The 18,390-nt window shown below is 42.6% G+C and overlaps 1 protein-coding gene across 1 annotated transcript in view; it reads right to left on the bottom strand.

The window, feature by feature from the left end:
- Positions 1-679: 679 nt before the first annotated feature.
- The window catches only part of nek11 (NIMA-related kinase 11), a 116,816-nt gene continuing 99,105 nt past the window's right edge, over positions 680-18,390 (bottom strand). Inside the window, 2 exon segments of the mRNA XM_038712357.1 lie at positions 680-991; positions 13,164-13,257. Of these exon segments, the coding sequence (XP_038568285.1) occupies positions 769-991; positions 13,164-13,257 (317 nt within the window). The 3' untranslated portion in view covers positions 680-768.

Below are 18,390 nucleotides of genomic sequence, written 5' to 3'. Positions count from 1 at the left end.
TGTTGGAGTTGTTCATGCAACCCGAGAATAAGGATGGTGGAGGCACCACTCAGGGCTGAATTCCCACCTCCTTCTCTGCGGTATTTGGGGTATAAAACACCAAAATGCGGACATGTTTGTACTGACAGTAGAGATTGTCATTAAAAGACGAGTACAGCACGGCGCTCTCTGGATTAAAGACGCAGACACAACATGAGCTGTCAGAAAGTATCAGGAGACGAACGGTTAGTGCGTTCACAATAAAAAGCTTATTTCTTTTCCAACTGCGTGTTTATATACACAGCGTGTGGCTGTAGTGCAGTGTAAAGTAGCGCCGTGACTCCTGGCGGTTGGTTGATTATCTGGCTGTGAATCTGAAGCCCTTGGAGGGACGATCTGATCTGAACTTTGTGTTTGCTGACCTACTTTCCTCCTTCTTCTACTTTGCTGTAACACCGGCAGCCAGCTGTCTGCAGACCGGTCAGCAAACACAAACAGAGCGTGACTTTCATCTGTCACTGCTGCAACTGATGGTGGTGGAAGAAGTATTTATACATTTATTTAGGTAGCAGTACCACAGCGTAGAAGTCCTGCATTCAAATAGTTAAAAGTACAAAAGTGTACACATCACATCAGAATCATAACGATATCATTGGAATAATTATCGATTCATTCATTCATGTGTTCAAACACACAAAAAGGAAGTATCATTAGTATTTATTGTGTTTTTAATTGATATTGCTGTTCACAGTTTACAAACAAATCTGTTTCCTCCTCAGATTGTTCCTGTCAGACGGGCGGTCTCTCCTCCTGCTGCTGTTGTCTCGCTCTCTGCAGCTCCTCTTCGTAGAACAGCAGCTGATCCACCTGGAAACCATCATCAGGTTGGTCCTGCAGGTGTTTCAGAGCCTCGGTGACGCTTTCGTCGTCATCCTGCCGCCGCCGTCTGGCCTCCTTCAGGTCCTCGTACAGCTTCTGGAAGATGTCTGAGCCCAGTCGGCTGCAGATAGACCTGCAGAGAGGACACGTTCAAAGAATAGACAAAAGTCTACAAACTCAAACACTAAAACAGAATGTCTCGCCCCGACCTGTTCTGCTGTCCTCTAATGGTGTGTTCACATACAATGCAAAGTGAATGTTCGCCTCGCAGTCCTAAAATAAACTGTTTTCTGTGATTTAATTGCATTAAACAGCACAAAATGACGACGAAATAACTTCATCACTATGCCAATTTGTTAAATGTCTGATTTCAAGCAAACAACTTTTAAAATGCTCATTTTTTTTTAATACTGTTTGGTCTCCTCCAGAGCTCCCTGTCATCAAACTGTCTGTCCGCTCTGCACGCTTCTCCCCACATGACGCTTTGCAGAGCCCCAGGACACGCAGACTTTTCACTCCCGTGAATTTTGCACCGTTCACATCGTCCAGTTCACTTTGTATGTAACTGGTGGAGAACATCCATCTTATATCTGAAAGAATGAACCAATAACATGTTTATTTTTTGTTTTCTGCTTCACTGTATTTCAAACTCCCCCAGAAAAACAACAATAATTAGCAAAATAATCACCTGAATTTAGCGAAAGACAGAAAATAAATTCCACCTGGATGGATTTTGAGGCGTGTGGAGACATTTTAAATCTGCTGTTTGAACTTCAGGGCAGGTTTAGGACCAGGACGTTGTTATTATGTCTTTGTCTGTCTCAAAACACCGTACACCACAATATCTCCAAGCTCTGATTCTCATTTTCTCTGGCTAAAAGTCGAAACAAGTAAGAAACAAAACACTGGCGTGGCCCTTCAGGGCAGCCAGGAGAACAAGCGTAACCTGATCATTGCCACGTATTCTTTACAGACCATCATGCATTGTGGACAATAACCGATAAAAAACTGATTACTGAGAGGAAAACTAATAACATCTTTCACACGAGGATAGACTGAAACCACAGACTTAGCAGCTCACACTGAATTTTTTGGTCACCCGTTGGTTTGTGGACCGCCGCTTTGAAGCCTCGAGTTTGGCAGTTTGGCCGTCGCCATCTTCTTTTTTTTGCAACCAGCCACGGGAAGGAACCATATTTGGACAAAAGGGTGGAGCTATTTAGCTTGGTTAGCAAGGTGCAGCCATAATTTACGTTAGCTGTGATATTAGCTGGGATGCTAATTTTGACTAGCAACAAACAGGCTTAAAACAAAACGTACTTCCTGGAAAATGAGCAGCCGACTCCTGATGAGCTTTTTCAGCGGCGCTGGTTAAATGTACACAGAGCAGCGGATACGAGTCGCCTCTATCCTGATTGACAGGTCGCCATGGTAGAGACTTGTCAATCAGCTTGTAGCCCCGCCCCCTAAAGCCTCCCCTGCTTCCTGGTCTCTGTTCCTCTAAATGGGACCATAATTTACTAAATGAACATCATGATGTGTTGAAGAAGACTTGAAACTAGCGACTGAGACCAGAAACTCATCAGGAAAGTTTTAGAGTTAGGAGATGAGGACAAATGACTTCCCAAGCAAGGTTATTATCATTTTTATTTCGTTGTGACTTTTTGTTTTCTTTTTCAGTTTAGTTTTATTTAGTTTTTAACGTGGGTTTGCTAGTTTAGTTTTAGTCTTTGTCGCTGCAGGATGCCAAGCTCAGCTCAGTTTATTTTTTTTCACAAAACTTTAAAATACATGTACAAACATTAGAAATAACACATTTTTAAGCTGTCTGAAGCTTCTACGTAGGGGCCCAAACACTGAGCAAATATTTGAAGTACGGACACATTCTCTAAATAAATACCTAATAAATGGAGCACATGCTACACACACACACACACACACACACACACACACACACACACTAAGGTGAAAGTAATAAATGAACAGCTGCTATCTTGCACATTTGAAAGACGTCATTCTGCTGCACGCCGTTAGCAGATCAGCTTACGGGTTAATTTGCTGCTGATATCACGTTTGCACACATTTTTTACTCACACAGACCTTCAGTAAATCTGACCCTTGATGTTTAAAGAGGTCGTATTCTGCCTTTTGGCTCTTCCTCTCTTCCTTTGTGTTATATATTACTTTTTTGTGCATGTAACAAGTTTGCTAACTGAAGGGAAAGGGAGCTCCCATTTCCCACAGAAAACACTGCTCCTGAACTGCCTGAAAACAACCTGAGCGTAGTCCAACCTTTACTTCCGTTAACTAGCAGCTAGTGTGGCAAATAAGGTTAGATCCCCTCCAGGCAGTTGGAGGACATAAAGTTGTTACTGTGATGTAGAGACAGAGCTCAGTATAAATGTGTTACACGATCTGGTGTTGAGGAAGCTTGTAGACAGGAGGCTAATGGTAAACCTTGGTAAACGAAAAGTCCCATCCTGTTTGCAAGGGCCGGAAAAAAAAATCAACCACCCTCACCAGAGAGCAACAGAGTCCTCTTATCTGGCAGTGAGTGGAACATGAGGGTCGACCTGGGGAGGCAGCTCCAATTCCCCAGGGAGATCGTAGAAACTTTGCTCCGGCCAGACCTAATCATGTGGTCAGAGCCACGGCAAGACCATCTTGTTGGTGGAGCTTACTGTCCCATGGGAGGAGGGAGTGGAGGCTGCCAACGAGCGGAGGCGCGCCAAGTATGCGGACCTGGTAGAAGACTGCAGAGAGGCTGGCTGGAAAGCCATCACGTGTCCCGTTGAAGTGGGATGCAGGGGCTTCGTTGGGTCCTCAATGGTTCGCCTGCTCCGTGAAATGGGATGTACTGGAGCAGGGTGTCAAAGCCATTAAAGGACTGGCAGAGGAGGCAGAGAGGGGCAGCTTTTGGCTGTGGCTAAGGAGGAAGAATAGGGCATGGGGGCCAAGTAACACCTAGGGCATCAGCAGGGGGTGCCAGGGAGTGACTCCTGCCATCGCTCCGCCACCAGGAGATGTACTGGGGTTAAAGGAGCGAAACATCCACGACTGGTGGTCCCCAGCTGATGACCCGTTTTATGCCCAAAAGGTGGAGCACACACCTGCACAAAAGGCACCGGTGGAGGTGCGTCAGGCAGCAATGCCCAGCAGGTCGACCACCAGCCTGTATTTCTATAAGTTACAGATTAAGAAAAGCTGGTTCTGCTTGTTCTGCCTGTGTTTCGGAATCAGACTCTGGCTGGAACATGGATCACACTACCTTGGCTTGTCAGGACCCGCCCTACTCTGCTTCTGATTGGCTAGTAGTCCTTACCTAGGTACTGCGCCATGTGCAACTCCCAACAAAGATGGAATCGAAGTGAGATGCTTCACTTGGTAGATAAAACGAAGCCTTCAGCACAGGGTGAAAAGAGGAGCTGCAGCAATGTGCAGTATGACAAAAATAGGGTGTTTTTTATTAGAAAATAAAATAAGATTTTGAACCTGAAAATGAGCGTAATGACCTTTTTAAAGATCACAGTGCTCTGATCTATTCTTTCCGTCATCAAGGTTTCGTTTTCTGAGCCCAACAGATAAATCAGCCCTCTAAGATATTATTGTGTGACGGCCCCTGTGTGATCCGGTGAGGCATCACTCTGTGGGAGCGATACCTCGCCACTATTAACCATCTTTGTTCTGTTGAGGTGACTGCTGATCGGGTGCACCTTGGACCTGTGGGCCACGGGAGATAAAGCTCCACTTGGGCAAACTACTTTCTCTTCTACCTTCTCTGCAAACCAGACGTCAACCACAGCCTGACCACCCCGACTGTTATGTTACAGAGACACACCTTGCACATTTAAATAGTTGTTTAGTCACTCTGTTGTTAAATAAATCACTTTTCATCATTTATGCTGCCTCTTTCCCTCTTTTGTCATGAACCTTGAGCCAGGTTGTGACAGTTGTTATTCATCTAAAATGTTTTATGCTTTCACATCTCATTAGTGAGACGTACACATCTTTGAAATAAAATGAATACAAAACATTCAACATTTTGCCGGGGATCAAACCACCAACCTTCTGGTTAGCGGATGACCACTCTACCCACAAGCTACAGCTTTCGGGCTGATCTGAAGCAGCAGGTTACCCGAGCGATCTAAGAAAATACCCGAGGCTACGGCCTGGGTGCAAACTAGATGGGAGCCTGGGGGAGATTTACTCCTCTTAATAAGACATGAGCTCCCCTGAAAACATGACTTGTAATATTTGGGGGGGGTCTCTAAAATATCCACAGTATGCTTCTATTTTTTTCATCATCATGGATCATGCAGATCAGTAGCATCAGGCTTCATCCAGCCAGAGGGATCACAGACCGTCCTCAGCCTGCATGTAATTTACAGACATTAAATATATTCCAGTTTGATACGTTCATTTAGATTTAATTATGGCCGTTAAATGACATCTATACATAGTTAAATTTTACTCTAAAAATACATTTAGACTGTAAAAGATTGCCTTAAGGACATTTTTATGGCGGCTTTTAATCTTGCATCAAATAGTGAACTGCATCCTGTGTGCAGACTTGCATGTAAAAATCAGCAGCAGTAAATATTGTGCTAGTACTAGTATTGAACTACGAGAAACAAGACAGCTGCAAGCCTTTAATTAGAGTTATGTAAAGCTTTTGACCACTAGTATTTGTTTGAGCTTTTTGTCATGGGGCCCAAAGTTTGTGGCGGCGCCGCTGGGCCCAGAACTTTTCTCCGGAGCCTAGAGAAAGATAATACCACGTACAAGATTAGGAACTATAATCTCCTGGGACCAGTGCTGGGCAAGTTACCCAGAAATTGTAATATATTACTAGTTAGTTATTACTCTTTTAAAAAGTAATAATACTACTTTACTCATTACCGGCTGATAAATTTATTTATTTTTTGATAAAAGTAAGCAAACAGCAAGAAGTAGGCTCAGTTTTTTTTTTTTTTACTAAACATAAAATTTCCTAACGCCTGAAATAAAAAAAAATAAAGCAAGTAAATCCCAACTTTTGAACTACTGTCTTTCTGCACATGTATTTATAAGAGCAGTATTTATATATTTATACAAAGCATGTTCCAAATGCTTAACGCCACTCTTTCCGAACGAGTCCAAGCATCAGAGTCTTTCTGCTGCTTCTGCAGAAGCTTCAATAAATTAAATGTAGAAATGTTGGCGACTGAAAGCTTGAGTTTAAAACGGACGACAATGTTGCATCTTAGACTGTGACACAATAATGGCTTTGTTATTTTATGTTGTTTACTTTATTATTTTAAAAAGTGCTGTGTTACTTAGAAGTGCATTTACTGTAGTCATTGGAAGAATGACTGTGGTCTCACAGGGTAAAAAGGTATTGACTACTGATGTTATTCTTTTAATGTAAGGTTTGACTACTGATTTAAGGCAGAACATGCAAATAGACCTACGCTACGCATGCAAAACCTAGCTAGCAGACAACAGGTACTGTCGTCTGAAAGGGAGATAAAAGATAATGTGAATTTAAGACCAGATAAGATGACGTAATGTTTGCTTAGCGTTCAGGTGATGCAGCTAAAGTCTACAGTATACAAAATAGCAGAAAGACACGTACGCCAGGAATGAGATCATGGCACATTGTACGAAGACATCTGTAAGAAACCAAGCTTTTGTAAGAGACAGTGTATTGCATACTCGTGTTTGATGTGTTGAATTATGTTATTCCTTTATTAATCCTTTTAAAAAATAGAATTGTGAGTGTTTAAGTTTTAATGGTGTCAGATTATGCACACGGTGAGACTGAAATTGAAACATGGTGAATTTCCAAATCCAGTAAAGTTAAAAATATAAAAGGTTAAAACACAATGATAAATTATGTCAAATAACAGTTACAAAGTGGTAACTTTGAAAGTAGAGAGAGGGTTAAATTGATAAAACAGTCCATGTAAACAGCCACAAGATGGCAGCAGATAATTCACCATTGGGAAGGGCGTGGTCAGGCGAACACAAAGGTGGAGACCGGGTGTCACGCCCACCTGGAGGGTGGAGTTTAAGGTGAATATGCAGATGTTCGCTGACCACCAGATCAGTTCCATCCTGAGACCTGCAGGGATGTTACTCTGGTTTACCGGTCCTTAATTGGAATAAACTCTTTCGCACCGACTCCAGTGAAGTTTTTGACTACGAGGTTATTGATTCTAGAAGAAAGTTAATAGAGTATTATTAACAGAGTTTAATAAGTTGGTGAGGGTAGGGACCAGGCCTTCAACTGGCCTGATCTCATCTCCGACCCAACACTACTTGACAGCGGACATCAACAACATATGATCGGTGCCGCGCAGTCGTGCGTTCACGCCAGGAATGGTGCGTTCAGTAACGCAGCGTTACTTGGATTAGTAACAACATTAGTAATAATATTAAATAGTAATCTGTTACACTACTAGTTACTGGGAAAAGTAATAATATTACTGCCTTAGAGAACGCTAATGTTTTTAGACCAGAGGGAACATGAAGGAACAGCAGCTGAAACTAAACACTGACTGTATTCTCTTTCACACCTCCTCCTGTTTTATGAGGAGCTCTGTGAGCGCTGACAGCCTTTAATTCCCACAGAGCAGCTGTGTGTGTGCCTGATGTTGTTGCCATGGTGACGGACTGACCCTAATCGAAGACGGGAGCGCCACATTCTCAGTTAATACTTCCTGACTTCCTGTCTGTGGCTCTCAGTGGTTCCTCTTGAAGACGTAAACCTTTAAAAACTCCTCACAGATTTAAAGATTCATGTTTAAAAAGGCCCAGACAGTCAGGCCTCAAACAGCTGCTCGCTGCAGTTTTCTGTCCGACAGGAAGAGATAGTCGACCTGTTCTCATCCCAGGGGACATGGTCAAGACCCCCTGGGGCCGCCCTGGGCAAGGAAAGTGGTGGGTGTGGCGATACACTTAACTCAGGAGGCGTGATGATGCACGATACTGGGTCACAAGAGCAAGAAGAAGATATTTTAACAGGATTTTGAAGAAATATTTAATGCTGAAATATATAAGTGGGGGTCTCTGAGCATTAAACTCTTAATTTCCTGCATTCTGCACCAATTTATGGTGGAAATGTTTTTATTTCTATAAAAAGGGAAACACAAATTCAGGTGATCACTCATTACACAATATAATGCAGTAATCAGCAGCTGTGTCCACCAAAGAGTTTTTCCTGACGAGGCCAGCGCCTTTTGTCAGTTCACTGCTGTGGGAGCGCCGCGAGACACTGAGCGTATTATTTTGGTTGCTGAAAAATTTTCAGCTTAGGGAAAAAACACGGCGCTCATTTCTTGTTGCTATTTTTCAGAAAATTTTAATAATGTTGACACCTGTGGCTTCAGCGTTGAGCGACGTTTCTGCACCTTAAGGGCTCTGCGATCAAGAAAAACTATGCAACGTCTGGTTAGACTTTCAAAACAATACTAGTGGTTGAAACAGTTTGTTAACAAGGCCAGCAACACTTCAGGAACCTCTTTCAGTTTGGTTGGGTTTAGGCATCAACTGCTTGGGGTCAGGTTTAAGAAAAGATCTTGGTTTGGGTATAAATAACTACGTTAATGTTGACGTTGTTTCACATGATGAAAGTCTGGTTACCTCCTTACTTTTTTATTCATACTAAGGTTATAATCATTAACGAAGACGAATGAAATAAGGAAAACTAGATGTGAAAAAAAACGTTGTCGTTAACTGAAATAAAAATGAGGCTTTACAAAAAAACCAAACTAAAACTGTGTTGTAGGTTTGCAAAACTAACTAAAATGAAAGTAACTGTCCTTTAGTTTTTGTTTATTTATTTATTTCATTGGACCTAATAAGCCTACACTACATATGATGGTCTGGCTGCACCAGCAGTTCAGCGGTGATCAGCCTGTAGGCAGCTGCTGGTGAACCGCAGGTGTGTTATGTTTTTGTCCTCCCCACGAAGAGCTGCACGCTGTGTGCCGTGTGGCTGGCCTGCCACGAATGCTTTATCCAGCGGTCTGGACGCAGCGTAGCGGCTGGCGACCGCTGTTGGGTGGGGCTAACTTAGCCGGGGAGACCCAGGTAGGGATCAGCTGGTGGTTGGTGGGATTTGAACATGTTTTCTATTATCTTTTATTCAAACGTGTACAAAATAATATGAATGCAACAACTGTCCAGAGCTGTGTTTAGTTTAGTTTTGTCTTGGTGGTTTTCTGTTCCTTGTTCTGATGGTCTGGCTCAGAGCTCGTCCTGCATGTGAGATGAACTGGCCCACTGACTGTGAGCTCTGGGTCAACTGTCTGCTGCTCATTATATTTACTGAATGTTTATGCGCTCATTGGTGTCTCAGCCAGCCTGTCTCTTTGTGCGTCACGTTGTTTTAATACCTAGTTTTTGATTAATAAAAGGTTTAGATTTTAATATAACTGCTGTCCTTCAGGGTGCCAGGGACCTGTTGTTTGTGGCTCTTAGGGGGAACTCCACTATCTTCCAATTTCTTAGCTGTCCATCAATTATTTCACCTCCATTTATTGTATTTTCACCCCTATGTACAAGCTTTTCACAAATATTTCTGATTATACTTGTATTTTAATGTTTTGTGAAAAAAACAAACTGGACTGAACTGAACTGGGCATCCTGGAGCGTCAAAGACTAAAACTAAAAAAAAGTAAACTAGCAAACCCACGTAAAAAACTAAACTGAAATTGAAACAAAAAGTCAAAACCAAATAAAAACTAATGAAAAATCCACAACTATAATAACCTTGGTTCATACTAGGCCAACTTGTAGTGTTGAACTATGATACTAAAGGCCCCCCCCCCCGCGTTCAACTATGAAGCTGAAGGCTGCTGTGTGTGTTGGTATCAGATGGCAAAGGACGTGACAAAGTGTAAGTGTTTGACACCCTGGGAGTGAGAACGGGCTGAAATAGTGCATTTGTTGGGGCGGATGAATCCACAGTCATGCCTTCAGTCATTAGATAACTTCCCACACCTGTTACAGCAGGTGAGAACTAATTACAGTAGAAGTTGGGAGGGAGGCACAGGCTGTTATTTGGTTTCTACTGAATCCAACTTCACTGCGTTTCAGGCAGATTCCTTTTTCCTCCAGTGTTTGTTTTTGAACTTCTCTCTTGTGTTTTGGAGCAAAGATATAATTAAAAGATCTGGTTTTTACTTTTGTTTCTCTCTCTCTCTCTCTCTCTCTCTGTGTTTGGTTTTTTTCATTTTAATCTGCACAAACAAACTGAATCTGGTTCATATCACGCTCCGATCCACTTGGAAACATGCTGCAGCTTCGGGCAAGATGTTTTGTCTGGAATAATTGGATTATTTTAAATTAGACTTTCACAGAGAGAGACGGAGCTTAAGTCTGCGCCGATACCTCAAACCAAGAGAAAACTCTTGATGCTGAGCAAAGTCAGGGGGGTCAGCTTCGTCATCATTTACAGTCGAGCAAACGCAACTCTACCCTCCTTACGCTACATCTGCATTTTATACGTATATTATGAATGACAAAAAAAGAAATAAGGAAGAAGTAGTTGAGCTACTCTGTAATTAGAAGTAAACACTCTTTCATTCTTTATTTCAGTCCCCAATAATGCAGCTTTCTTATGATTGTGAAATTACAGGTGGACTGCGTGAAATTGTGTTTAGCAGGAAATGTAATGCCGACCGGATCTCGTTTTCTACCAACCTAACGAGGAACCGTTGTTAATTAAAGTCTGATAAGTTTTACAAGATCTGCTCATCGAGACTTCAGCATTTTTAAACTTTTCACGGTTCTGTTTAGACTCACAACTCTGTGTGGAAGATCTGGTTTCATACAGAAAAAAGTCTGCAGTGACTTGAAGCACGAGACACAATGTGTTTCTTAAAGGAGACCTATTATTCTGTTTTTCCAATCCTATATTGTAGTGCTCTGACTCCTGTATGGCAGCTTGGCATGATTCAAAGTTCAAAAAAATAATATTCTGTCGTATACTGTCTCTTCATGTAGGCCTTCATTTCAGCCTCTGTCTGAAACAAGCTGTAGATGCTCCTGTCTCTTTAAGGCCCCTCCTCTCAAAGCCCACTGTCTTCTGATTGGCCCAGACCTGAAGCATGTTACCAGGCTGCTGTTGTCGCTGGGCAGAACAGGCAGACTGAGCGTTGCTGTGCAGAGCAAATGACCATATATGGAACTAGCTTCTGGTGTCGTATTACGGAGCCGTTGGTAGAAAAAGCAGTTGAAAACAGTTCAGAAGGAGGAAATCTGAGGTTTTTGCTCACAGGGATTTCTTTTAAATACTACAATGTTATAATGTTGGTAAGTCATAAAATGTGGAAAAGCTTAATAGGTCTTGAGCGGGTCATTTCTGTATTTTTAAACCTGGTCCCTATTGTCATGATCATCACATATTTTTGTGTCGATTAGGAAACAAACCGAAGTCTTGCTCAAGGACAGTTCTCACTCTGGAATCTCTTGAGAGGCGAGTCATTGCAGGAGACGCCAGACGAAACGAGGGAGAGGAGTTTGTTGCGTTGGAGTAACGTTAGGAAAAAAAGTCTTGCTAGCTGCTCCTCTATGTACACAACAAACTCCTCTCCCTTCCTGACACAGAAGAAAATATTGTATTATTTTAGGTCAAATGCATAAGTCTGGTGCACTTTGTGAGCAACATTAAGAGGCTAGATCTATGAAGAACTTTTTCTTCTTCTAAAGAATTTTGGGTTCTAGTAAACAATTAGGATATAAATGGTGGTAAAAAAGTCAACCACCTTGTTAATGTTTTTTCCGGCCAAAATGCCAGAATAAAGTCTCTAAAAGATGCCTTTCATTTACTATAGAGGCTCCAATACGTGTGCACTCCAAATTTAGGTGCTGCTAGGCTCACCGTGTTCCCACAAATGAGTGACAAACACTTAAAGCTGTTCGGACCCTTACTGTACTGACCTCAAACTGTGTTGTGTCCTCAAGTGAAAAGTGGTTCAAGTTGGACGCCAAAGTGTGTGAGCGTGGAAGCTTACATCAGCGTCTTAAATGTTATTATGAGAAGTGTAAAAATATTTTCATTTTGAAACTATGGCAAAACCAATTGGACTGTGGTGGGCCGCTAAACTGTGTCTTAAAGCTATGCTCAGTAGATCCTGGTGCCAACAGGAAGCAGCCATGTAGTAGTACTTCATGGGACCAAAATTGGCTTCATTGCTCTTCATTAAAACCCGCCGAGTGGCTTCGTCTAATTATACTGTCTTTGGGGTCACCGGGAGTCCCTCGTAGGGATTTTTTCCTATTGTGTTCTCAGACACCTGGTATTACATTAAAAAAACAAACAAAAGCAGCACTTTTTATTGGACGCCACTTTGACAGGTGCAGTCGCCCCGAAGGAATACGTTGCAGCCCAAAACATTCTCTTCTCAATGCATCATAGCTGATGCTTTCAGACAGCGTGACAAAGTATTTTACGCTAAAGGTACCCTTCAGCGTCCGTATGAAACACCACCGTTTTCTACGTCCCAGCAACACAAAGGAGGCTAACCCGCCGATGTGCTAGCAGGTAGGATTAGCCGGTCAACATGCATGAAGTCAGTGACTTGGGTTTAGGTACTAACATTTGTGATGGTTGTGGTAAGGGCAGGGGGCTTCGGGGGGGCTGTCAACACCTTTAACACGAACGTAGCTAGCTCGCTATACTTCCGGTCTGTACAAGACGCTTCCAGATGCAGTGTGTACCTTTTGGCCTCAAATAACTATGTTTTGTGACTTTTTCTGAAAGCGTTAGACCCTGAAATGAGAACGGTCTGTGCAGCCGGTTCAGCTGCAGGCTGAAGAATCTACTGCACAGATTCAAAACTCTTTGTATCTACTGGTCATTTCTACACCAACATATGTGGAAACAGGACCCAGGTTTAAAAAAACAGAACTTACCCTTTAATATTTAATGGAAACCATGAGTTTGTCTGACATTAACCAGTGTTTTTATTCTCTAAAACAACACTAAACCACAAAACAGAACTATTTAGCAGTACAAACAAAGAACAGACAGACAAAGTTCTGGTGACTCAGTTGCATCTCTGCGAGCTGCAGGGTTGTGCTTTAGCATCATAGTTAAATGCACCCAGAGAAGCCTTTTAGTGTCATTGTTCAACGCTTAAAGTCGGCCTGGTATAAATAACTGAAGAGTCAGAGTAAGGAGGTGGTTGAGTGGGTGCCTTGCCACCAACTACACCGACTGCAGGAGGTTCTGCTGCACTGACACTAAGAGTTGAACTGCAATAACAGAAGCACATCAGACTAGATCTTTACAGAATAAAAGCCCCTCTCAGACTCACTCTCTCAGGTGCTGGATCCTGGTCTCCAGCAGACTGCTGTTGATCATCAGGGGTCCCTGAGGGCTCTGAGGGGCCTCAGGCTCCGCTGGGTCTCCTGGTTTACAGAAAGAAACAACAATACAAAGAGTTTTAAGAGACACCTGGAGACATTTTATTTGAAACCCTGTATTTTCAGTGTTTCTGTTTGTAGTTCTGGATCCGCCCCCCCTCTGTGGAGCAGCTCTGACTCCATTAATAAAAGCAGATTACGGTGTGTGGCGGTGGTCTGATGGGATGATAAATGCAAGATATCTGCTGCTGTCAGAATCCAAACACACAGATTTGTGTAAATGGTGACAACACGAGCTCTGTGCAGGAGACCCGGCTGAGAAACCACTGTGAGAGACGGCGTCTTCTTCAGATGTGATGTCTGACTTAAGTCTCAACAGGTTGGGATCTTTGAATCTTAACGAGCTCGCAGTCTTAATGAGACTATTGTAATGAGCTGTGACCTCGCAGAGAACACAGTTCATTAAACTCTGTTCCAGGTAGAAACTAAATTCTGCTGTAGGCCACACTTTGACACGTGAACTGATCAGCTGACGACTGGACTTCACACACCTACTGTTTAATCTAAACTGTGTTGTAAAACAAAAAACTGTGGTCAGTGCACACACCCGACTCTGGCTCTCATACTTTTCAACTTTTAGAGTTGAACTGTGTTTTTTAGTTACAAATGAGCCGACATCTCAGCCTAATCCATATCTTAGCCTTCGACTGACTCACAGAAAAACGGCTGTGCAGGTCGATCATGCAGCAGCTTATTATGACCCATATTTAGGTTTTTTGTCAGACTAGTGAAAGAAGAATTCAGGTGATGTAGTAGAAAAGTCTGTTTAAGGAGGTGGTGTGGTGGACGGATGAATCAAGTAAACTCAGGAGACCGAGGTTCACGTCCCGTGTGGAAGAAAGTCAAAGTTGACATGTTTTAAGTTAAATGACATTTTGTAGATGACTTACGTCCCATGGTTTGGTTGCCTAAACCTAACCAAACTACTAACGTTTCATTACGTTTACCACGTGTCAAATAGGGGCGGGAATCGCAGGGGACCACACGATACGTGATAAATGGCTCACGATAATATCAAGATACAGCAATTCTGTGATTATTGATATCGCTAGACAAAAATGATACATCACGATATTTAAGAATACAAAAGTTATTTATTTGCTGCAAATCCAAACTGTTAGAAAACATTTCACATTTCAGTCTGTAAATTAAAACTACAGAACTACTGTGACATTTTTTCATTCTAAAAGGCAAATAAAAATGCTAATTCGATTCAGAATTTTTGGCTGAAAACACAAATTGCTGTGTACCACGTAAGTCAAATATGTACCTCACATTATATTAACTGTTCAGTGACACAGCATTGGGCTGCCCTTTCTTCACCTAGTGGTAGCTGTATGTTTTAGGCCACTCTGAATTTTGGGTTTGAGTATTGACCCTTTGGGGTTGCTGTAGCTGGTCAGTGTGGAGTGCTGAAGCAGCAGAGGAGCAGATCAAGTAGCAGGTACTTTATGTATTTGCACAGTTTGTCACTCAGCATGTTCAGCATGTGAAGCAAAATGTGTAGTTTATGTTCGTTAGCACGTCAGTGGAGATTCCCATCAATATCGATAGAGTATCGTGTTAACATGTATAACGATATATTGCCGTATTGATTTTTTGGCCTTTAGTGTCAAATGTCCCGTCACTTATGAGACGCACTGAAGGTCCTGGACTGGTCTTAGAATTACTCATGTGGCAGACACTTTTATCCAAAGCGCCTTATACAGTATTTGTGGAAGAGCATACAAGCATCAGTTGTTATATTCGGCCTTTCCTACCTCCCTTTTTTCCTTATGTCTCCTCTGTTTTGCCTTCCCTGCTGTTTCTGTCACTTTGGTCTGTGTGTGTTGTGGGCCTGTCTGGCTCAGGCTCCTGGCTCATCATCGCCTGCAGCGTCTCACACCTGGGCCTCATCCAGCAATCAACCCTTGCAGTGAAATACTCCGGCTCATCTTCCACTCCTCGCCACTTCGTCAGTTTACCTCCCGTGGTATAATGTCTCCGGCCAACTCTGAGTTTATAATTATAATAGTTGAACATTTTTGCTGTTTCTTTGTCTACTCCAGTTGTTATCTGTGCGATTAAGACGCTGCCTGCCTGTTTGCCCGACAGTCTACCCAGTGTTACGGCCACCGCCGTTATCTGTGTATCTGTGTTGTGCGAACCCTTGCTGAGGATTGGCTGACGCGAGACCTGCCTACTTCCTGGTTCCGGCCAGTGATCTGATTGGTGCGGCGTCTGGCTGCCTGTTTAAATAGCTGCCTATTCTGTGTGAACTGGGCAGTTGTGATTTTGTTGTGCTCTCTTGTGATAATCGTGATAAGTGCTGTAGAAGCTTTTGTTCAAGTAAAGGTTAGGAAGTGGGCCAGGCTATGATTTAAAAACTGATACCTTTCCTGCACCCACAGTAGTTGTTTCATGTTAGTTTCCACTAGGTTCAGGGGGGCTGTGCGCTTTGTGTTTTGGTTTTGCGACATACTTTAGTTAGAGCGCTTTTTGGTTTGTCCTTTTGTTTTTTCCCGTAGTCACAGTAGTAATCCTCCTTTTGAGGACCTCTTTGTTAAAATTGTCTGTTGATTTCCACAGCACCCATTGGTCCATTTTCTGTTTGAGCTCTATTTACTTTATTTCAAATAAACAGTGGAAACCCAACATCAGTAGTGACCTACAATAGATAATAAGATTGTGTTAAACGTTTTGAAAAAGCTTGTTCAATAATAAAAATGCTTTTAGAAAAGTTTATTTGCACATTAAGAAAACATGCAATTAAAATATAGAACAAACAAAATGTGCTCTGTCCAAAAAATGTAACTTAAGCTAAAAACAAACAAGTTACTGATTCTGAACTGACCTAAAAACACGCAGCACTAGTCAGTAACTTTAACAACAACTTGATAGTTTTCTTTTTAGACCAAGTTTTCTGTTCTCTCCCTGTGAACGTGACAAGAGGAGGAAAGACTAAATCATGACTCAGCAGGAATAATATTACAGGGGAAAAGTTGATCTACAGGGGAAACAGACCTGAAAGCAGCACAGAACGACTGAGAGCTGCTCTCCCTTAGATTCTGTTTTATTTATATATTTTGCCACCTGAATTGATTCATTTTGCATAAATATTTCCACAATAAGTTGGTGCAGAAACCTTCACCAGAATGCAGGAAATGAAGTGTTTAAAGATCAAAATTTCCCGGGGGAGGTCCCCCCCAGACGCCCCGCTCTCATATCTCATCATTGAGCATATCTTGTTGCAACACATCTTCTCTCCCCTCTCGTTCTCATGAACCTATTTTATTGCGTATGGTGCCGTCTCGTGAGCCCAGTGTCTCTGAGCCACTTTGTCCCCACCACTTTCCAACACAAAGTGACGTCCTTGCGTGTTGGGACACGTGACAATCGACCTATTGAGTCGTTTAGGTACGATGTTTTGGATGTTTCCACTGCTTTTTATCTGTAGCTCGTCAATTGACACTTCAGCAGCTTTCTTGTCTTACTCTTTGACCGACAGTTAAGCTGCTTTGAGTTCTTACACATCAACTGACAGTTCTTGTTACGCTCACCGACTCAGAGCTGGCGAGAACCCACGAGCACGCCACAAACCATCAGGGTAACGGTCCAAGTATACAAGGTTATTTCAAAAGGGTCAGAACCAGGAGCTCAATCAGAAAAGGGCAAACTTTACTGGCACAGGTCAGAACCCAGGAAATCAAGCCACGGTTAGAGTTATACAAGGGGAAAGTATTGAAAAGACAACGCACCAGTGCAGGTAGGCTCGTATATATATGCTGAGGGGACTAATGAGGGAACGAGCTGCAGATGGGGAGAGGAGCAGGGAACACCAGGTGAAAGGGATGAGAAAGCGTTCCGGCTTTCCGGGTTACCCCCACTGAGTCCCCCTACGCTGCAGCTACCTGAGCTCATATGGTCAATTTTAAAAATAAAATACCCCGTGCAGATTCCCGATCGTAAAAAACAAAAAAAACACTGTTAAAACGGACAAAAGAAACCATTTCACTGCGTAGCCTACTTACTAATAGTGGAAGCACAAACACTGATTACCAAATTAACAAAATCTAAACATGTCAGCAAAATCGGGCAGGCAAAACGCTCTTATTCTGAAAGGCTCCCTGTGGATATGCAGCCTGCAGGCGACGGAGCTGTGAAGAAGGTAGAAGAAGCACAAAAATGAGAAAATTAACAAGTCAACGCAGAGACAGTTCCAGTAAACGTTAACGCCGGGCTGGAGACCAAACAAAACCGTGGCGCAGCCGGAGTCAGTGGACTTTTGGAGTTAGACAGTTTAAAAAAGGCCGCGACTTGTAACACAACAGCGTCACTCCTGTTCCGGCACGCCGGCTGTGGCCTTGAACACAGACATCGTTCCGGCTCCGTTACCGGCAACATCCCTGGATCAGAGGCGGATCAAATCAGATCCCCCTTTCCGGCTCGGTACCCTTCATACAGTGCAGCGAGCTGCAGATTGACGCAAGAAGGTCCAACTGCAGACCTCCGCTGTCAGGAAGTATACGCAAAAAATACAAAATAAAGGCGCGTGATTTGACAACGCATTCAAATTATAAAGTGTAATCATGTAGACATTTAAAGGGGGAGGGATTTTGACGTTGATTTTTATTTAATTATTATTTAGTGAACATTGTAACGGGAAACTACAGGCAAATTCCTATTTATAGCATATTGATTTGAGCCTATTCTACAAAGAACATTGTTTACTGTAAACTCTGTGCGACCAGCTAAAAGCTTTCAACCACGAACATTTCTAAATCTGATTTATTGAAGCATCTGCTGAAGCGGCACAGCGACGTGAAACTTACGACAGCTACTGTCACTGATGCTTGGACTCGTCTGGAGAGAGCGGCGTAACGTTTTGTAACCACTCTTATAAATCTCGAAGTGTTTCTCTGCACATGCAGCCTATTTATAAGCTTTATTTTTTTTATTTCAGCCGGTGGCGTTAGGAAACGTTAGGCCCAGGCTATATGCTTTCTAATAACCACACTCCTTGCTGCTGTTATGGATGATATTAGTTAAAAAGTCGGGAGAGACTGCTTTGTTTGGGGGTGAAAGCAGTGTTTCCCATAATTAGCCTGTAATTTGAATAATTACACGCTGCATATAGAT

This window comes from Micropterus salmoides, unplaced genomic scaffold, assembly GCF_014851395.1.
Source record: "Micropterus salmoides isolate LMB-PRFRI ecotype aquatic unplaced genomic scaffold, ASM1485139v1 Ms_hic_scaffold_11, whole genome shotgun sequence".
In the NCBI taxonomy this organism is placed as follows: Eukaryota; Metazoa; Chordata; class Actinopteri; order Centrarchiformes; family Centrarchidae; genus Micropterus; species Micropterus salmoides.
This window is presented reverse-complemented; position numbering and strand designations above follow the sequence as displayed.